Source organism: Astyanax mexicanus, chromosome 6 (genome assembly GCF_023375975.1).
Source record: "Astyanax mexicanus isolate ESR-SI-001 chromosome 6, AstMex3_surface, whole genome shotgun sequence".
In the NCBI taxonomy this organism is placed as follows: domain Eukaryota; kingdom Metazoa; phylum Chordata; class Actinopteri; order Characiformes; family Acestrorhamphidae; genus Astyanax; species Astyanax mexicanus.
The window spans coordinates 45,506,125-45,529,101 of record NC_064413.1 but is presented as its reverse complement, the minus strand read 5'-3'; the positions used below and the strand labels follow the sequence as shown (position 1 = coordinate 45,529,101).

Here is a 22,977-nt window from a genome sequence, read left to right as displayed (position 1 = left end):
GATGCAGTTTGGGTGGTGTTTTATCAGAGGTGGCTTGTTAGCCACCGCCCCGCTATGTGCTGTCCTCAACCATCCTACACTTCTTCTCTTTCTCTTTCTCACAGATCTTTTCCCAAGGTTTCGACCATGAGTGACTTTGTTCTTCGTTCCTTCTGCCTGTCTTTTGTAGCACATCTTATCACACGACTGGTTTGCTTCCACAAAGCGAGGCATATTTTCCCTCCTCCTCAAGGACCCCTCAACAATATTCCACTGAAATGCGGGTGATTTCTCCTTGACTGTGCGTGCTGTAGTCTGTGGCTTCTTTGCAGAGCCTTGGCTGAATAATAAACCATAGCTTCAGTGCAGGTCTGGGGAGAGTTGGCGCAGGGCAGGGCAGTGGCGAGAGCAGTGGTTTTGTGACTTTGCCCCCTCTGTAAAGAGAGGACACTTCAGATATAGGGACTGAATAAAGACAGGGCTTTATGGTCATTGGGGGGCCTCGGAGTAGCCAAGCCAATCGAGCTAAAGCGTCGCACCCAATCAGGATAAAAGCTCATCTCAAACACTGACAGTGGCTCCTTCACCAAGGTCGGGGCGCACACGGGAAATTCACTAATGAATGAGCCAAAGTCAGCCTCATCATCAGATGTAGTGGATAAGGGTCATAAAAGGATTTTCCCAGAGTGTTTTAGGAGCTATAAATATTTGTTGACCTTTTCTAACAAAGACAGATGCTGACAGCCAAAAATAGACATATAGACTGAATAGATTTCCTGAGTCATGTTTTGATTCCATTTTAATTTAAAACCAGGTACATTCAACCATATGTGGTTTATCATGATTCATGTTTTAAATTCAGTTGTCAAGCTTAAAATATAATTAAATGACCATTAGACCATGATATAATATAATGTTTTCTGTGTTCTTTAGTCCTTTACTAAAAGGACAATCTTGACGGCCCCTTGTCCTTCCCGATATATCTAGTGTTCCAATTTGTACTTCACATGCTTTTTGAAGATACATACAAGATATGGGTTGAATGCTTAATGGGAATTAATATTTTTATTGAATTGTTAGATAGTTAGAAGTAGTGTTGGTACAATGACAGAATGTACACTAGCTGTTAATCACACATCAATACTAGACAATTATATTACAAAAATACGCAAATAAATAAATAAATGACTCCATGCATTTATTGCCTAAACACCAATGGTATGTTCTTTGGACATTTTTGTGCCCAGTCCTGCAGGAAACTGCCAGTATCTGTAGAATATTTGTTCGCCATACTATGTCTAAGTCAATCTAAGCCAATCTGGCGCCTGAAAAAGCCATAGGAAATATTCACGTGTGCAGTTCAAAAATGTTATTTACCTAGTTAAATAACTATCTTAAATAAACAACATCCAGTTTAACACCAAATCTTGCTGGTTTGTCTGGTTTTGGTCTAATCATTGATGGTTAAGGTCGTTTAAAAGCTGGTCATCCAGCTGAATAACCTCCCTATGCAGAAAATCAAGATGTTTTACCAATTCTTTACCTGGATGAGTTATGCTGGTGAACTAACCTGGCTATAATGGATCAGGATGCACAAGTGTAAACAAGCTTGTTCATACAGGTTGTTTAGCTGTACAAAATACTAAAAAAATATTAAAAGAATGACGATGTTTTCCAGCATTCATTATAGAAACTACAATTAACTTTATATTTTTTACTTACATTTTGTGTATTCATTGGGTTTGATCCTAGCTGGCCATTTTTGTAATCAAAATGTACCAGTTATTCAAACTTTCCCTCAGTGTATTAAACTTTAGTTTTACAAAAAAAATATCTGTCTGACCGATTAGCCCCATTAGCTCTTCTAGATACTTCTTCAGATTTTTCTCCAACCTAGAGTTTAATCGGAAAACTTTTAGAATTGAATAATAATTTCTGCTAGTTATAAAATGAAAGTTCAAGGAACTGCATATTTAAATGTGGTTTAATTGCATTAATTCAATGTGAGTCAAATCGTTAAACATTCAGATCTTTTTTTAGTCCTTTAGTTAAAGGGCAAAACTGATTTGTCCAAGCTGGAGTGCTCTAGATGCCACTCCAGATGCTTCTTCAGCTACTGAAATTCTGTATAATGACCGTCAAAAACCAACAATTATCCCCAACCAGAGCAGTCAACACAGTGTCTCTGCATCATGCTCCTAATAGCTTCATCAGTGCCTGTGGCAGACTGATTGGCATTGGCTGCAGAGTGTGGGCTCTCATTAGCATTCTGATAGAGGGCAGTTAGGTCAGCCCAAGGACGGAGAGAGAAAGAGAGCGGGAGAGTGAGAAACAGAGATGGAGGGAGAGAGGGAGAGAGAGAGTACTTCAAACGATTGCTGTCTGTCTTTACTCCACAACTGGTACCAAACATCTGCAGTTGAAATGAAGAAACACACTCTCACTTCTCTCAAAGAGTTGCGGATACATTAGTCCAATAATGAGATCTCATCCCGTGACCATTGTGAACTGTAAACAAGCCGGCGGTGTAATTGCAGCGCATAAATGGATCCTGATTGCATTATTATTCAATTAAAGGCAGTGGAGGAGAACAGGTGGTCTCCTTCTTGCTAAGCATTCTGGGCCATCACTCAAGCGACGGGCGGCTCTGCCACCACTCAGATAATGATGAAGTAGCTGCAGCTCCAACCAGTCACGCCTGAATCTCTCGTAATGACTGCAGCGCCGGCCAGCAGCTGGGCTGACTTTAGATTGAGATGTGATTTCAAAGTTCCCCCAAGACAATTCTGCTGCACTTCTGCATAGATCTGTTCATGTAAAACTTTTAAAATTGCTTTAAAAAAATAGTTACTGCATGATTTGAAGTGAATTGCACACATATTGGATAATCTTAGAGAAGCACTACTGAAAAAAGCATCCAATGGCCCAAGTGCCTAGAAACCAATGTAACCAATGTTCCAGCATCTACTCCAAAGTAAATATATGTTTTTTAGTCCTGGAACTTTATCCCGTACATTTATCCAGTTAATTATTCAACATCAAAATCTAACCTCAGTAGTGTTTATACTTTTGAATGAATTTAGTAAAATGTTTTCCTATCTACTGTTAATAAAAAACAGATTAGGGGCCCTAGAACTTCATCTGGTACCATTGGCCTGAGTTGAAGTGGCTTTTGTAATCCAGATATAATAAGTAATCTGTATCTGACCTCTTTTTCTCTTCTTTTTGAAAAATTCAATCAAATCAATTAGGGGTGTCACAATTCTTTAAATCCTCGATTCAATTTTATTTCCGATTTTATTTCACAATTCTATTTGATTTTTTTTTTTTTTACAGCAGAGAGGCCTGTGCCAGTTTTAGATTAGTCTATGGTCATTCATTCATTCATTTGCGAGAGGGAATGTCGATCCTCTTTTTGACTTCGATGCTCGAGACCATGACACAATTTCGATCGATTTAGATGAAATATCAAAATTGTGACACCCCTAAAATCAATACACCAATGTTCCAACATCTACTTAAAGTAGACATATTATTAATTTGGCTAAATGTTATCAAATCCCCATAACAATGGTAATCAGTATTCACCATTCAATGTAATGTTCTTTCAGAGGTATAGGTGTTATTACAGCAACAATAATGAAACTTACTTTACCCTTAATACATTAATACTCTGTAGTTTGAGTAACGTCATCCAACGTTATTTGACAAATTTGACAACTCGAACACCTTTAATCATCCCAATTTAAATAGGTTTAAACTATTTTGTAAAATTGCACTAATTAATGCACACAATTTTACATAGTGTTTGCCTCGTCAGCCCACAATATTAAAGCTCTGACACTTTACAGAATCAGAACAGTATGTTTATAGTACGATAGCATAGGCTTACAAGCCCAGTAACAAATCCAGCCTGTGTACTTACAAGATATATAAGATTGAGGGATATAAGATATGGTTGGAAAACTGTCATGTAGGAATGACTTATGAATTGTTTTTGGTGCATATATCCTCTCAAACTTTATAAGTGCTCCTCAGGGGATAAATGTAGTATCTGGAGCCCTTTAATTGTCAGCGCTGAAATAAATTGGTCCAAACAAGAGACTGAAGGCATGGACAGAGTGTGGAGTAGCACGTCAGACCTGTTCTCAGTTTGCTTCAGTCATGTTCTTTCCAGCATTAAAAAAGGCAGAGAATAGTGCACTGCATGTTCTGGAAAAGCCTGCTGGGAGTACAGTTCATGTGCCTGGTCACTCAGGGTGTACATTATTAAGATAAAAAACACACTGCTTCCACTTCCAGTCAGTGGAATTACTCTTTACTAAGTGTATGACTCACCTACACCCAGAAAAAAACATGGTTGGCCACTGCAGCTTCAGTGTGAGACTTGGTGCTTTGGAGTAGTTTGTTTGCTAGTTTCTGTCTGAAGGTGTATTTAAGTTTATCAATAAAAACTACTTACCTTTTCAGACCATGGGGATGTAAAACTCCCTTTTATGGAAGCAGCAATACTGGTGTTCCAGTTTATTGCTGTGTTTTGGTGGCTATTGGAGTGTTCTGGACCATCTTAACCAGTTTCCTTTAAGATGACCGTGACTGTTAGCAAAGTGGCTACACCTCCCAAAAAGTTGCATTTATGTACAGTTTTTGAACTGATTATTTTAGGGTCTAAATTTGGCTGAAATATCTGTACATATCTGATTGACATTCAATTAAGTTTAAATATATTTATGACGAGCTTTTTACAACGAATTTTGCACCAAGGCAACAGTGACAATTAAAAACGAAATCAGACCAAGAAATCAGACTTTTCTGCTGTCCACACTGTTAAAATCAATTCATTAATCTACATATGGTACAAATTGAATTTGGAGTAGCAGTCTGAGCATAGCCCAGGATGTTTTCCTGACTTGTTTTGATCTGTGGTCATTCTAGTTAGCTCTGCACTTCTAGATTTCAAAATGAGGCAATGCAAAGACATAATACAAAGGAGAGATTCCAGACTGAAATATGTCAGAAATGAAGGGGGAAGAAAAGAAAAGGCTATATATTATAAATCATTGCTGTCATGCAAACCCTATATCTCAGTGTCAGAATGTCATGATGAATGGACCAATAGAAATTCATCATAATGTATCACTTTCACTGAAAGCTAAGGATACTATTTTCCCTCTCCTGTTATGTGGCCGTATATACACAAATAAATAATGTGTGCGTTTGTGTGTTAAAATCCTACTATCTATATTTTCCTTTCTCACCACTGGCTTTGAAACTGTGGCTGAGTTTACTGTCTGTAAGCTCATCAGATCTTTCACTCATACTTGCACAGTGACACACACACACACACACACACACACATGCATAAACGTATACCCGAATCCAAATCTTCAGAGAAGCTTCTGATTTATTTATTTTGAGTGTTTGAAGGGAAAGGCTGAGCGTGGTGAGGGAATGCTGATGCGACAGAGACTTTCTCTCCATCTCTTCTTTTTCCACCTGCTCTACCCGCTCACTCTTTAAGCCTGTCAAATGCGACGGTGCAATTCAGCTGCTGGCGATGATCGCATCTCAGGGTTTGTGGATTACGCCCGCCGGTGCCCTTCACAACACAGAGCCACCAATCTGACACCGCAGCACTTCTGAGAGCAGCAGAAAAAAAATTCTATATGTCAAACCGCAGTTCAACTTTCCAAAGTCATTTTTGATGTGTGATGCTCAAGGCAGTAGCTCAGTGATAGCTGCTGCCATATTCAGTCTAAACTACACTTATTTAGATGAAATATCAAAATTGTGACACCCCTAAAATCAATACACCAATGTTCCAACATCTACTTAAAGTAGACATATTATTAATTTGGCTAAATGTTATCAAATCCCCATAACAATGGTAATCAGTATTCACCATTCAATGTAATGTTCTTTCAGAGGTATAGGTGTTATTACAGCAACAATAATGAAACTTACTTTACCCTTAATACATTAATACTCTGTAGTTTGAGTAACGTCATCCAACGTTATTTGACAAATTTGACAACTCGAACACCTTTAATCATCCCAATTTAAATAGGTTTAAACTATTTTGTAAAATTGCACTAATTAATGCACACAATTTTACATAGTGTTTGCCTCGTCAGCCCACAATATTAAAGCTCTGACACTTTACAGAATCAGAACAGTATGTTTATAGTACGATAGCATAGGCTTACAAGCCCAGTAACAAATCCAGCCTGTGTACTTACAAGATATATAAGATTGAGGGATATAAGATATGGTTGGAAAACTGTCATGTAGGAATGACTTATGAATTGTTTTTGGTGCATATATCCTCTCAAACTTTATAAGTGCTCCTCAGGGGATAAATGTAGTATCTGGAGCCCTTTAATTGTCAGCGCTGAAATAAATTGGTCCAAACAAGAGACTGAAGGCATGGACAGAGTGTGGAGTAGCACGTCAGACCTGTTCTCAGTTTGCTTCAGTCATGTTCTTTCCAGCATTAAAAAAGGCAGAGAATAGTGCACTGCATGTTCTGGAAAAGCCTGCTGGGAGTACAGTTCATGTGCCTGGTCACTCAGGGTGTACATTATTAAGATAAAAAACACACTGCTTCCACTTCCAGTCAGTGGAATTACTCTTTACTAAGTGTATGACTCACCTACACCCAGAAAAAAACATGGTTGGCCACTGCAGCTTCAGTGTGAGACTTGGTGCTTTGGAGTAGTTTGTTTGCTAGTTTCTGTCTGAAGGTGTATTTAAGTTTATCAATAAAAACTACTTACCTTTTCAGACCATGGGGATGTAAAACTCCCTTTTATGGAAGCAGCAATACTGGTGTTCCAGTTTATTGCTGTGTTTTGGTGGCTATTGGAGTGTTCTGGACCATCTTAACCAGTTTCCTTTAAGATGACCGTGACTGTTAGCAAAGTGGCTACACCTCCCAAAAAGTTGCATTTATGTACAGTTTTTGAACTGATTATTATCCTGTTATGTGGCCGTATATACACAAATAAATAATGTGTGCGTTTGTGTGTTAAAATCCTACTATCTATATTTTCCTTTCTCACCACTGGCTTTGAAACTGTGGCTGAGTTTACTGTCTGTAAGCTCATCAGATCTTTCACTCATACTTGCACAGTGACACACACACACACACACACACACACATGCATAAACGTATACCCGAATCCAAATCTTCAGAGAAGCTTCTGATTTATTTATTTTGAGTGTTTGAAGGGAAAGGCTGAGCGTGGTGAGGGAATGCTGATGCGACAGAGACTTTCTCTCCATCTCTTCTTTTTCCACCTGCTCTACCCGCTCACTCTTTAAGCCTGTCAAATGCGACGGTGCAATTCAGCTGCTGGCGATGATCGCATCTCAGGGTTTGTGGATTACGCCCGCCGGTGCCCTTCACAACACAGAGCCACCAATCTGACACCGCAGCACTTCTGAGAGCAGCAGAAAAAAAATTCTATATGTCAAACCGCAGTTCAACTTTCCAAAGTCATTTTTGATGTGTGATGCTCAAGGCAGTAGCTCAGTGATAGCTGCTGCCATATTCAGTCTAAACTACACTGCCCATCAAACCTGTGCTTTCATGCTTATACAGAATGTGTTCGATTTAGCAATATTGTAGTAAATACAAAATAACAAAAAAGCAAATATGAAGAAATATATGGCAGTAATTATATTATCAATGCTGTCTAATGAAAGCTATTTATCTCTGTGTGTCTGTTTTTAGTTCCTCCATTATTTGGTCCCAATAGCTGCATTGTAGAATGTGATAACTCTGGATGAACAGACCAAAATAAGTGCTCTAAGATTATGTGGAAAACTCTTATTTTACATTAACCTTTATTCAATTTTGGAGATACTTGCCTTTCATTTTACATTAGACTTTTTATCACTACTTTAATTCTTCACTCTCAGAATTGGCCCTAAAAAAGAACCCTGTTGGATACCACAAGGATAGTCCAATATCTAATAGGTTTTAATATGTGCTTTAAAAAACAGTGGATTAAAGTGAGTGTTTTGTACCACAGATAAGACCTCAGAGAGATTGTTTCAGAAAAGAGAAATCATCATTAGCATCATTAACATCAAATGTTATATTACTTTGTTTTGCTGTGCATTTCCACAGTTAAACTTTGCTTACATAGTTTTTTTTGTCTATTTTTGTTTTTCCCCCCATTTCACTGCACAATGTTTCCTTTAAAGTCTAGTGAAATCCAGCAGACAGTCCTATAACTTATAATCATGTGTTGATCTGTTGCAGCATTGCTGTTCATAGCACATCTCTGGTTCCTTGGTCTTTGTTTTGTGTGTCTGTGTGTGTTTCGGAGTGTGTCATGTCTTACTTTATGAATAGTTCTCATTGTATTCTCCTGCTGTTACTAGGGATATCCACATCAAATATTTTTCCCCCTGGTTCAACCTGAGTTCTTTAATATTTAGTATCTGCTGATGCAGAGTCTGATGCAATGCTTATGTTTTTGTGGACAATAGTGCTAGTCACTGTGCACTTCAAGTACATTGAAGCGAGTAAAAAAAACACAAACAGAATAAGAACAAAATAAGAAATATACCAAACAAAAATACAAAACATCTAAATAAGATAAAATAAAAGCTCTGATGATACAGCTCTATAGTTTAAAAATAAATTCTAACTTCTCTGTTGTACCCCATTATTAGCTGAAATATAGGTGAAATATAAACACCAGCCCATGCTAATGATTTATTAATATCAATAACAAATATTATTGCCATAATTAATCAAGCAACAGTCTGCCAATACTGACATGATTATAATATAAACTCTTCATACATTCCTCATAAAATTGTAAATAACTGTGTATCAACATACTTTTTGATCTGTTGTTTTAATGCCTTCTTTTTGATAACTTGATATATGATTATTTATAAAATAACTTACATTGCATTAAATGTTAACAACATCACAATTTATTACATTATTATTATTTTTTTCATAATGAAGAATCTGTACCAATATTTTGAGTGATTGGTTTTGAACATGTAGTTCTTTATATCTAGCTAAACAGGACCTAATAAATAAAATATATATTTTTTCTTTAAGTAGTGATTATTTGTCTGTTTTGTATAACAGCAACAATATTTTCTTGAGAAGGATGAAAAAATCTAATTCCCCACCTCTACTTTTATATTTCAGAAGTGCCCACATGCTTTTTTTTATTTTTTTTCCTCAGGCTTGAGTGAACAGTTTTGATGGAAGGCAGGTGTTTAACTGCAGTCAAAATACTGTCAGTCCTGGATAGCTGGAGTATTTGAGCTTTTTGCAGTTTCCGCTTTAAAGCATTTTCACACTGCTTTTAAACTAAAACATAAAAAAGAGCCTCTTTACTGAAAGTGAACAAAAACTGGGTGTGGGGGCCTCATCTATACCAGATCTGTATATTAAGCACTATAATGAGTAAAGTAACCAAAGCACTGAATTGAGTTTAATAAGGCTTTTATAAACAAGCCTGGCTGAACTGATTTTGATTTTGATCTTTCAGATCAGACCGGAGCTCTAGTTCCACTATAACGTGCTCTGTAACTTTTGCAGGACGCTGGGTCTGCTGGTGAAGCGGCTGGAGAAGGGCGGAAAGGCGGAGCGGGAAGCGCTCTTCCAGGAGAACGACTGCATCGTCCGCATTAATAACCAAGACCTGCGCAACATCCGATTCGAACAGTAAGCCTTCAGTCCAGAGGGATCCGGGCATCTTTCCACCTGTTCTTTTACAGCTCTTCCCTTTAACCCTTCCTGCTGTCTTCTTCCAGCCTCTTTGGCTCTTCTCTTTTTAACCCCCTGTGCTGTTTTTTTTTTTTTCAGTGCCAATGCAGATAGGAGTCTCAGGGATGTTTATTTCCTTAGGTCCAAATAAAAGTGCAAGTCAGATTCATTTTGTTGTTCTATCTGCCTCTCTCACTGATCCTTTTATCATCACGGTCTAATGAAAATGATAAAAGCTCTATCGGGATGGGATTCCTTTCTCGGGGGTCCTGGGGTCATTTTCTTTTTTATGGGGGTCCTCTGTGATTTTATTCTCGTCTGGAACGACCATGTATGTGTTTTTCTCCGACGTCTTCTGAGAAAATGATCTCCATGGTCGTCTGGTTATTGTAGTCCTGTCTGGATGAACATCTCTGAGTTTCGTCACCTCGTGTTTAATAAAAATATTTACATAATTTACACCTCGTGTTTAATTACATTTTGAGCACACGTTTCCACGGAGATCCACATAAACACAACAGCGGGTGGAAATGGAGGAGCTACTGAACATGATGTCATGTGACCAAGAAAGCCAAAAAACTCACTGGTCCGGACACAAGAGTTTTATCACAAAGTAAAAGTGTGAAATATTTTTCAGAGACCGCCCCCCCTGAGAAATTAATCCCGTCCAGATAGGGCTAAAGTTGCTGTTTCGGAGATACTTGTTTTTCCATAGAACAGCAACATGTTATGCTCTACATATTTACATATTTTTTGGAGAGATTGTAAAGCCCTATTAGTTTGGGATTCCTTTTACACAAGGAGTTTGGAACAGCAATTACTGGTGTTTCTAACTTATTTTAGTTCTGCCCGAGTCTGCCATGTCAATTGTGCACTCCCACACTTGTATAAAACAACCTGTAAACATAACTCTAAGTTATTCTAATCTTGTATGAATTGGCATGTTCTGTGGAGGAAAAGGAGCTTTTTTTAGGTTTCAAAAATAACTTTAGCTTTATATCTATCTTTATTTTTTTAATAAACTAAAGTTATATAAACAATAGATTTAGTTCCATAAAGAATATTGCTTGTAAAATATGAGTCTGTTTATCAAGTGAAGGCTTCATAAATCACTTTAAAACTTTTGAGAGGTTCTGTACACTTACAGGTAACAGACATGGTACCAAAAGTGGTTTCACTGTAGATTCATCAGTAGAAACCATAATATTAAAAAAATCACTCTCTTAAACAGAATACTAAACTGCTCCATGGATGTTGGTATTTGAATGGATTTATTATCATGTGTGTATCGGTCACTGATATTACAGACGGCGTGCGCTAAAATGACTCCATCTATTGAGGGTGGTAATGCTCTAATATTTGATATTCTGTTAAAATCTTTATCTCATTTTCTTAGTGTCTCAAGAGTTGATTGTAATTTTAAGCAGGTCATATTTTTCCCCTGCTGAAGATCTAATCAAGAACTCTAACAAGAAATTTAATATTTATCAGTAATCTGTTTTTAATTTGCACTTTTAAAATACTGTTTTAAACATACTGTTTCATGCTACGATCTCTGTTCATCCTCCATCTTGTGTTTTTACTGTCAGTTTTCCATGTTGAAAGAGACAGTGATGTGATATAAAGCAACATAACATCTTGCAGTAACAGCAGGTGCAGGAAGTGACAAAGACCAGAGAAATCACAACCCTCCCATTATAATCTGCTGGGTGCACCAATATGGCATAATTATGATATAGTGTGTTTTATGTATGAATCTGCTGATGCTAATACATAACATTGTATAAAATGTGAAGATCACATGGAATCTGTATAGCAGAGAAATATATACACGATAAAATGTTGAGGGGAAAAAAGCAAATATATACACAGCTTGTCTAGTCCCTGTCACAAAGGATTGCCAGTATAATGCGAGCCATGTGCTAGAAGGCTATAAAGCCCCCAGCATTGAGCTGTGAAGCTGTGGTTTTCTCTTAAATAAAATTCTTTTTTTTTGGCCAGTCTCCCAAGTTTAGGCAGGTCTATTAGAGGCATTATTGCATATAATGCAAATGCCCTATACTCGGACTGCAATATTTTCTGTAGGTTTTGGGAATAATTCTCTAAACCACGATAATGCCATCTTCATCAATAGTTCCCTCTGTTATTTGTAGAATGGATAATTTTTAAGCATATATATATATATATATATATATATATATATATATATATATATATATATATATATATATATATATATATATATATATATATATATATATATTATATGGATAACGCATTGTTTTTAAATGTTTTGTTTTAAGTAATGCCACACATTTTACCACAAGGATCTTATCCAATCAGTTCTAAAAAAAAAAAGTGTGCTTACACTGTATGTCAAAATATTTTAATGCCATCTGCTTCCATCTACTTGTATTTTGTCAGCTAGCTTATATTTACAGACCCTGTTCTGCACAGCCGCCATATTTTTGCCTCTGCTTACCTTTCATTCTCCTCACAGCAGTCAGAAGCAGCCCACAACACACAGAAAGAGGGATGCTGATATACAGCAGATGATAAAAAATAATCTTATTCTGTCTCTCTTTGCTTTATCTCTCTCTGTCTCTCTCTCTCTCTCTCTCTCTCTCTCTCTCTCTCTCTCTCTCTCTGTCTCTCTCGCTCCCCCACCCGTCTCCATCTCTCCTCCTGACTGGGTAGCATGCAGAGTTATAATTCAAAGAGATATTCTAATCTTATAGGATTGTTTTGCATGGATAAATATTTAGTGCTGCTTAATCTAACTCAATGTAATGATGCATTGATGGAGTCGTTTATTATTTAATCAGAGGCGGGGAGCTGCGTGATTAGCTGCGTGCCACAGCTCTGCTTGTTAAGACACAGACACACAGCACAGACACACACAGATACACACACACAGATACACACACTGCTGTTTACTTGATTTTGGAGGGGTGAATTAGCATAAGAATGAAGAGGGGTCCCTCAATGAGGCTGACTGACTCTCTAGATGCGGAGAGTGATCTAAATGAAGAGTTCATTACAGCAGGAGAAGCTGCTTAGCCTTTGTATTGCTGTCGAACGGTGAAGATGTCAGTCTTCAGGTTCAGAATACAAATGCTCCGCGCTGCTTTATTAAACAGTAAAATGTGTACATTTATTACGATCATTTACTACACTATAAAAATGTTTGATCTATAATTGTATAGCTGTATAGCAGGTTTACTTATTTATTTATGTATTTTATTTACTCATCTAGATAGGTGGTTTGTTTTATTTAATTATGTTGCTGCTTTGTTTATTAGTTGTTGTTTTTTTTTTTTTTTTTTTTTTTTTTTTTTTTTTTACAAAATAGGAAGCCATCCATCCATCTTTCCATTGGGCCATATTCATAAAACATAAAACCGGGTCTACCATCCAAATTGTTTGGCAAATAAGTTGTATTCATAAAGTCACAGTCATTATGAAGAACACTCTCTTCCGCTGCAGTTCTTTGTATATTTTCCTGTTTCCAGCCTTGTCATTTGTGGTCATTAGTTTTGTTGGCCCCAGTGGCAGGTTGCTAAAGAGCGTGACCGCACCTCGTGTGGACACACATCCTGGTCCTGGGCTCTAATGCATGTCCCTTCTTCCTCCCAAAGGCTTTGCGATTATGTTAATCGTTGATAATGTAATCTGTGAATTAGCCCCGATTCCAGCTGCAGTAGTGCAATTAGCCAGCGATTAGCCATGCTGATCTCCTGACCTTTATGTGTGTCTGCCTCTTAACTGTCTGACTACTGAGGACAAGTGTCTCCCCTACAAGAGGAATATAGCATGTCATAAATGTCTGTCAACTAATTGGATTACCTTTCCTCTGTCCGCTTGTGTGTGCATACATTTCCGCACACACAGATGTTTCTCTGCGTGTCTGCCACTAATTACATGACCGCTATGCTTTCACTGTATCTGTGCTGTACGACTGTATGCTTTGTATGCTGCCGGTCATGTTAATGGCAAGGAAAAAAGAGCCTTTATAACCTTCTGTTCCCTTTCATCCCTTTAAAATTGCATACATGCACAGAGCTGTTACTGTTGTTGTGTAAATTTACGCTGCTACCCCATGTAATGCTGTAAGAAATGCTCATGCCATCTTGAAATGTCAACAAAACTATTTTATTGAGCAACAACTGCCTTTAAACTAGACCCATGGTATTGAACTATGATAAGGGGAACCAAAAAAAAAAGAAAATTCAATCAAGAGAACAACTGGAAGATACACATTGTTAGTATGTACAGTACGGCAATATAGTACTGCATACATACATAATTTATGTAAATGTATACAGAATAATACAGAAACCACTTATCCACTTGTGGCTCTATAGGATTCCCATTGCCATGTTTATGCCAAGCCATGTTTATGTTTATCCGTATTTCTTAAAGCTGCTTTAGGTTATACATATAGGAATTTAAGTGTGTGCCATATATTTCAGTAAATATTTTATTTGAACTAAAGTTATCAATTGTAGGAGCCTGTTAGCTATCTGGCAAGACGATCATGCTTGACTTACAGCATTTCTTTATTTTGTTTAGTTTAGGGCTTGTGTATATAAGCTAATTAATCCAAATGGATATATAGGATCCCACAGGTGTGGTTTCCTTCTTTTCAAATGATGAACATGAACTCTAATTGAATTAAATGCTTACTTAATCTATGTCTTTAGTGGAGAAAATCACATTTGCAGTCCGAATAATCATCACATTACACTGACTACAATTTCAGCCTATTGAGTTAATGACAATCCATTGTATTTTTGATCAGCCTAATAAAATATTAATATTGTGTGTATTTCTGTGTGTTTTCTCTCTCTTAGAGCACAGAACCTGTTCCGCCAGGCCATGCGGACCCCACTGATTCTGTTTCACGTGGTGCCAGCGGTGAAGAATGCTCAGTATGAGCAGCTTTCTCAGATCGAGTTTGGACCAGAACCAGGTCCTAGTCCCAGTCCAGGCCCTGGCCTTGTCCCTGGGCTGACTGGCCTTGCACAAGACCCCAAACTTGGTCCCACACCCAGCCAACATATATCAGACTCCAAATCTGGCCCTGCACCCAACCGACATTTACCGGACCCCAAACCTGGGGACAGGGGAAGTTTGGTGGTGGGAACCATCGACTACAGCCCTCAAAGAATGTCCAAGACTGGACCACACCCTGCCATTAATCACCCGCCACTCCCTACACACCCAGAGCAGAACAAGACTCCCACCTTACCAGCAGCCGCCATCACCCCACCAGCCAAGACCCCACCAGGGACAGGGCAACCCCCCAAGATAACCACACCCAACACTTCCATCGGCTTCACCAAAAAGATTGGCCGCAAGTTCAGCGTTCTGCTGAAAAAAGGTATGAGGCTGTCATCATGTCCCAGAGTTTTTAGGACTGTGTCTACAGGTTACAGTTTAAAGGTGTAGAATCTACTGTTCAAATATTTTATATATCAGTAACTCACTAATTTAAAAGACAACTACTACAACTGCTACTACAACAATTACTACTAGTGCTACTACTACTACTTATTCAACAACAACTACTACAACAGCTACTACTAATGATGATGATGATGATGATAATAATTACAAGAAATGTCTGTTTCCTATTGAAATTTGTAAGGAGTTGCATAGAAAGTGGATTCCTCTTTCAATTATGTGACTTGCTAAGTGGTTGATATAGTTCTGTGATATCCAAGTTGGTTGCTATAATGTTCCTAAGTTTGTAAGGTTGCTATGGTACCCCCCTGGTGGCTGCTATTGGATTGCTAGCTGGTTTCTGTGTTGTCCCAGATGGTTGCAGTGGTGTTGGTAAGTGGACACTAGATGGGTGCTACAGTGTGGAAAAGTAATAACTAAATTATTTAGTGGTAAGTAGCATTTGCCATGATGTTGCTTAGTGGTAGCTGCGATGTTGCTAAGGTGGTTGTGGGAAAGTTGCCTCAGGGTTGCCTAAGTGCTGATTTACAGTGTGCAATAACTACAACAACAATATTTATAATATAGCATTAATATTTTTTAGTTTGTTTGTTTGAGTGGCATTCACATTCTGCACAAATGCAAATTTGGGGAAAAATAATAAAAAAAATAATCATAAAACAAAAATAACAAGCACACTTTTGTAAAAGCTCACTGCATTGTACTGTAAAGGTAGTGGTTATATTGAGAATAATGAAAACTGTTATGTTAAACTTTTGAGGAGTATTTTGTTCTCTGCTTGGAGAAGCGTTCTCTGTGAAGTCTGATCCGATTTCAGCTGGTTTTAATAGCTGATGTTATCTGTGTCGGTGTGGTGACTGGCTCTGTGTAACTAATACAGTTAGCACTTCAAAGCTCTATTGCTGCCATTGTGAGGGAATATGGACTTTAACACTTCCTGCCAGCCTTACCTGCTGCTCCAAATCCTGTTGGTTCTGCATGGCAGCTCTATCTGCCCATTTCACACCACCTGAGAACTGCAAGTGTCTACCAGAGAGTCAGCATTAGCCAGAGAGTACAACTTACTGCAACTTCTCCTGTTTCTTTCTCTTTCTCTCACTCTCTCTCTTTCTCACACTCACACACACACACACACAGCCAGAGAAGCCTTAGACCTTCTCCTGACAGATTTCCAGCAGAAACTTCTCAAATATTGTCTGACCCAAACATTTCTCTCTGCTCTGCTTCATGCTGTAATCACTCTCTCCAGCTTGGTTAAATAAATAGAGTGAAAATATGCATTTTTTTCCAGCTAATGGGATGCACCAGTCTTTATTAGCTTTGCACAGTAAGAGAGCAGGGCTGCAGAGACACAATTAAACCCCTGACGACGAGTAACAAACCCCCGGCACTATGCCCTGCTGGGTGGGAGAAATGTTGGAAAAGCACAAGCATGGACTGGTTTAATTGAAAAGGCCTCTCCAGGTGGGAGGGCACCGTTAGATTTACTATGAAAGGGCCTTGTGTGTTTGTAATGCTTTAGCACACATGCTTGCTTAGAATGGCACTTTGTCTAGTGTTGAATGTGGGTGTGCATGTGTGTCATGATGTGTCTGTCTGTGTACCATATGTTTCAGAAGTTTACAAAGTGTTCACTCACTGTTATTGTGCAAAACAATTCTTATTTTTTAGTGTTATTTATGGTTTAAAATGAAACAATTGTAGACAGTATTAAATAGGGCTAAACAGCATATTATATCTGGATCTCCATCACAGTGTGTGCATGCACAGTAGTCATGTCACAGGGCGTGGGATATCAGGTGCATTGTCTAATTATATCAAACACGTCATGTTACAGACTTTTATGCAGGGAGAAGAAGAGAAACTCATTTGCACAGTGTGACACATAGGAATCAACTTCCGCCTTTAACCCATCTGTGCAGTGAAACCCTCACATGCTAATGAGAAGACACATACTACTTGGGCACGCATGTGTAGGGGGGTGGGCAGCCACCTAGTGGCTGCTGTTGCAGGTTTAGTGTCTTGCCTTGCAATCATACTGTAAAGAAACAATGTATAAATATTCTTGTCAGGTTAACCAAAGAATCTGTATCATCAATTTCCAACAAAATCTTAAATGAAGACACTGCTTTGACTCATCATAATGGAACAGTATCAGCTGATTAGATGTGCTGCTCATGAAAGCAAGCTCCTCTTTGCGTGATTTCAGCTACTTCTTCCTGCTCTGGAGTCCTGAACTCAAACATGCACACCACCACAGTATTCTGTTTTCCATCCAGTTATTCAGAGCATGGAACAGGGGGAGGACACAGAGAGAGAGAGAGGGATTGGAGGATGTGTGTGTGTGTGTGTGTGTGTGTGTGTGTGGCTCTGTGCCCGCTGGCTTGTCTATTCCTGATGCAGCAGATGCTGACTGCTGGTGCTCTGGCACGATCCCTCATCAAGTCAAGTCAAGTTTATTTATACAGCACTTTTAGAAACAGCTAACGTTGACCACAGTGCTGTACCACAGATTAAACGTTAATTAAGAAATTGAAGGAGAGGAAAAGGCCATTTAATGAAATAGGAAGAAATGGGATTACACAGAATACACTGTTAGACTGAGGCTATTCCGGTGTAGTTTTTCTGTTTTTATTACAGATAAATAATGTGTAGTTTGTGGATATGGATATGGATCAGTGATCGGAAGTTTTTCTTGGAATACTCAAACATGTTCCCTCATCTTGTGGAGCTGGGATTCTTAGTAGTTTTGTACAACATTGTATCATATTTAACAAATATCCACACAATTGAAAAGTTATCAAATGATGTTTGTTTTAAATAGATACATATGTTTTCCTCAAGATAAGGGTTCCTTGTAGTTTTTTGACTTGCAACAACATTTGACCCCTTTTATGGTCATTTTTAAAACCTGAATTTATGTATTTTATTTATTTATTTGCATACTTACCTACCTACCTACAAGCGCACCATCTACAAAACAACAGGTTCTCCACAAATGCAGTGAATCATTTAAACATCCTGGTGCTTCATTTTGTTACCTCAGTTCTGTATAGAATCTTAAATAAATAACCCCTGAATACTTTCTTTTTTAAGGACATTTTCATATTTTCAATGGTTCTTCTTTGGCATTACTTAAAAAAAAAAAACTATAAAAAAACATATACATAATATATATACATATAAACATATAAATATACATATAAACATATAAATACTATATATATATATATATATATATATATATATATATATATATATATATATATATATATATATATATATATATATTATTTATATATTTATTTATTCATTTAATTAATTCATATTTATGGCTTCTTTTTTAAGGCAATCAAAAACTGCACAACATAACAAACATAAGTGAGCTAGTCAGAGTAAGATATGGTGGTATGATGGCAGATAATAGCAGAGGATATGTTGCAGGCTACTCAGAACGTCCTCTCACAGTTTCTTCACGCTCCAGCACTCTATAAACAAGTGGCATGACCATCAGCTGTATTTACATAAACCATTCATTTTCTGCACTGATGGTGAGACTGACCCTGTGTGTAGAGTCTGAACCGCACGGCCTGCCTGGCCTGACCTGGTTCAACTCCAGTAGATTCCCCTGCCAGCCCAGAGCCTTTATTTAAAGCCTTACCGACTGCACAGCTTTAGGACTCTGGACGAATTATTGTAGGTATTTTTCTCCTCATGTCAGAGCCAGGTTTCAGAGTTTGTTTTGAATTCCAGTTTTATGGACTAAGATGTTTGGCTTGTCCAGATCCATCAGATTGGTTTTGTTTCTCTTTCCCCCGGTTGGCTGCTGGATAGCCATATTTGGCCAGTTTGGGCTTTTTCCACTCTGAGAGGCAGCCTCGCTCATTTTAATGATTTACTTTTTCCCCTCTTTTATCTTAAAATAGTATTTCTAATAGCCTAATCCCAGTGTCCCACTCAAACCCCCTCCTCCCCTCACCCCCACTTGTGTCTCTATTAGTCCTTGTGGACTAATCAAATAATGGACCATCCAGAGCACTCTTTCCATTTTCACCTCAGTTTTAAGATGCCATGCTGCCTTATGGCCGCCAGTTAATTAGCTTTTTAGAACTGGGACTTTTTTGCCTAATTCAAAAGGGAAAAACATTGTTATTTTCATTATTTTTCATTCACATTACCAAGAGGAAATGGGGAAAAAAGAACCGAAGACATCAGTGATTAATTAGCAGTCGGCTGTTAAAGATGCAGTTCACTAATTACCTGATTGAACACCATTAGCGGTGGGCTCTCCTAATATCCCAAGAGTTGGAGGAAGGACATCAGATTATGTTTAATAACCTCTCAGGTCATTACTATGAAGAAGTGCTTTCACCTACCATGAATAAAAAGTTACACTACACTACAGAAGTTCAAAAGTTTGGAAACGTCTGCAGATATGTGCTCTGTGTGCTGTTATATAAGTTTTCTTTTTACATTTTTTTTTTTTTTCTTATTGTCATCACTTAACTTTAAATAGGTAAGCTTTTTTATATCTGGACATTCATTTTAACACCATTCACGTTAATTCAAGTTAAATAATAATAACTATTTTGCATCATAAATCCTTAATATTCTTGTTTTCTTTCCCATTGGTCATTATTCACCACTGTGTAAGTTGATTATTTTTAAGTGTTACCTTAGGGGAAAGTGTGGGAATGGCCGCACATCTATCTATGAATTGTGAGATTTTTTTTTATTATCAGCTTTCGAGCAAGGTGACTGGTGGCGTCTGGCTGGAATTTTCTATGGACAGAGAAGTGACTCTGGGAAAAATCACAACCTCGTTCAATGCAGGAGACCCCTATATGCATATCTTGCTGGTGATTGCAGCATTCTTTAGCTCTAGCAAAAGTCATGTGACCAGTGGGACACAGCTACTTTAATTTACACTCACAGCTTGTCTTTGGAGGGAATTATTGCCATTAGAATAGGACTCTCTGGAGCAGATGAACCTATTTTGGCACTATGCCTAATGCAAGATGCCGTATAAAGGGGGATTAGTGTTCTGCTCCATCCATTAGTTTTGGGCTAGTGCTCCTGTTGCTGAATACACATTTTAAAAGATGTCAATGTACATACAAGGTATTTGCAGGACCGTGAAGATGTACAGTACCAGAGAAAAGTTCCTGGATGTGCTGAACAATTGCTGCTGCTTTTTCTTCATGCTGTAAAGCTCCAGCTCATCCCAAATCACCATCTCAGTTGGTCAAGTTTAGGTCAAGGAATTATGAAGGGCAAACATGTTTTTAGTTTACTACGTAATTTCATATGTGTCCCTTATTTTTTTATGTCTTTACACACTGAGAAACATAAGTATGGATTTTAAACATCATCATCAACTAAATGTTTGAATATTAATGATGCAAAATGAAAAAAAAAAAAAAAAAAAAAAAAAAAATATATATATATATATATATATATATATATATATATATATATATATATATATAATTAAAATATGTATGTTGTTTATTAGTACAGTGTTACAGAAAACCAAATCTACATTTTGGCTGGTTAAATGGTACAAACCTGCTGTTAGAAAATACTTTATACTTCAGATTGAACACATCTGACCCTGTAAAGACCAATATTATTCCTTTGAGGGTACAATTATGAAAAGCTTACCTTTGAGTACACTCAAAATTACACTTTTTCACATATCTTACCTGTTTTTTTTAGTGTGTAATATTGGTCTACATTGTAGAAAAATAAATTAAAGATAGAAATATAGAAAAAAATTAGTGAGAAGGGGTGTCTAAACTATTAACCACTACTGCATAAATAACCATTGCGTACATTAACAATAGTTTTTAGTCAAGTCAAGTGATACTGAAACTCCACAAATACATCAGAAGCACTAAAACTCTGTTTTATAGACATGTGCTTACTTCTTTGGGTTGAGTAGTCTTAAGAGCTTTGCTTTTAGACCGGCCAAACAAGGATGACTTGATGGCTACAAATGTGACTTGAAATGAAGATGCACGTTTCGTGACCCACCTATCGCTCTTTGCATCGTCTCGCTTCTCTGTCTGCGCTCTCTGAGTAATGCAGGGCCTCTGTGGTGATAAGGTCAGCACTGCCGTCCACTCGCTGCTCTGACCAGAGCTCACTTCTCTCTCCAGCTTCACTCTGTCAGCCCATTTATATTCATTTGCCTCTCCCAAAAAGGTCGTTTTGTAGACGGCGGGCAAATTGCTTTAGAGATCCCACGTCGGAACCCTTAACAACGTTTGGTTGGGATTTAGTAGTGTCTGTGGCAAGCCGTAAAGCTCAATTTGCCTGATGCATCAGTGCATCAAGCCCCATCAAAGGCTGAGTTTGAGGGGACCGATGCAAAAGAGGTCGCACTACCTTGCCCTCATAATGAGTGGCTAATACTCCCTGTGCTAGACCTCTTTTCTGAGCTGGCTGGCATAGAGACTTAAACACATGCCCTCACCATGCCACTACATTCATAAGGCCTGTTACGCAGCTGTGGATCGGAGCTAAAATTGACTCTACTCCGCTCACTAAACATTCAATTAGGGTTTGCAGTTTAGGGCTTGTGTTTAGAATGCTGTATGTTATGGTTTATGCATGCACATGTGGGCAGTCACGCCCTACTGCAGTACACGGGGCGTTTTTATTTTTTTTCTTCACTCTAATTCTAAGAAGGTTTGAAAATAGCAATGCTAATGGCCTGTGATTGGTTATTAGATACAGTAGTTTTAAGGCTTTAGCCTGGGCTGTAATTTCACTGTGGTCAATACATGATGTCTTTGACAGTGTTAGATTTAGAAAGTAACCCATGGCCATGTGTGGGTGCAATTTAGTGAAGCCGTATATTGAATAGAAGAAGAGGCTACAGCAGATGATTGAGCATCGGGTTAATGTTTTTGTCTGTGTTTTGACCTCCTTTTTGTTAACTGAAGATGAAGCTTTTCAAAAACAATCTACAAGGTGGAGATTTGTGAAAACTCTTGTTTTCAGTATTGTTGTGTTGCTGAGAAACAGAGCTTTAGTAAAAAGCTGACATCAAAATGCATGTATGTTTTCGCCTGAATCCCAAATACCTCTTTATTCTCTATATAGTGAACATAAGTTATAAAAATACAATATATAAATACAGATAGCATAGATTCCAAATTGTGACTAATGAGTTATTGCTGTAGGATTATTGTTGTAGCACAAACTAATGATGCTCTGCTTAATTTTGGAATCTGAAATGTTGGTACATTACATAAAAAATAGTGTGTAATATGAGATGTGGTGATTGTATCTCTCTTTTTTGAGGTACTGTCACCCTTTACAGAGCTAGCTTCATCACAAAGCACTTTAATTTAATGTAAAACAGTGATTTAGAATTTTGAACTTGAATGGTGGTATACCTTGGTATTTCTGTGTTTACCATTTTGTGTGGGTTTGTGCTCCTCTCTGCAGGTCCAGAGGGGCTGGGTTTCAGTATTACATCACGTGATGTCCCCATCGGAGGCTCTGCCCCAATCTACGTGAAGAATATCCTTCCTCGTGGAGCTGCTATTCAAGATGGCAGTCTGAAGGCTGGTGACCGTCTGCTGGAGGTATGAACTGTTAAGATCAGCCTGTGACATCACTCTGCCCATCATCTTAACACATTATGACACTTTTTGAGCACGTGCAAAAATGTTAGTCTTAATTATTTTTTGTAAACTCCCCCCTCCCTCCTGTCACTCCTGCAGCTACCTCTACTACTACTACTACTACTACTACTACTACTACTACTACTACTA

At 37.9% G+C, this 22,977-nt stretch overlaps 1 protein-coding gene across 4 annotated transcripts in view; it reads left to right on the top strand.

Moving 5' to 3' along the window:
- Nucleotides 1–22,977, top strand: part of pard3aa (par-3 family cell polarity regulator alpha, a) — a 554,989-nt gene that overhangs the window by 286,994 nt on the left and 245,018 nt on the right. For all 4 annotated transcript variants that reach the window (XM_015602814.3, XM_015602813.3, XM_007238652.3 and 1 more), the window contains exons 8-10: nucleotides 9,557–9,682; nucleotides 14,578–15,107; nucleotides 22,649–22,788. In XM_015602814.3, the coding sequence (XP_015458300.3) occupies nucleotides 9,557–9,682; nucleotides 14,578–15,107; nucleotides 22,649–22,788 (796 nt within the window). The remainder of the gene's footprint in view (nucleotides 1–9,556; nucleotides 9,683–14,577; nucleotides 15,108–22,648; nucleotides 22,789–22,977) is intronic.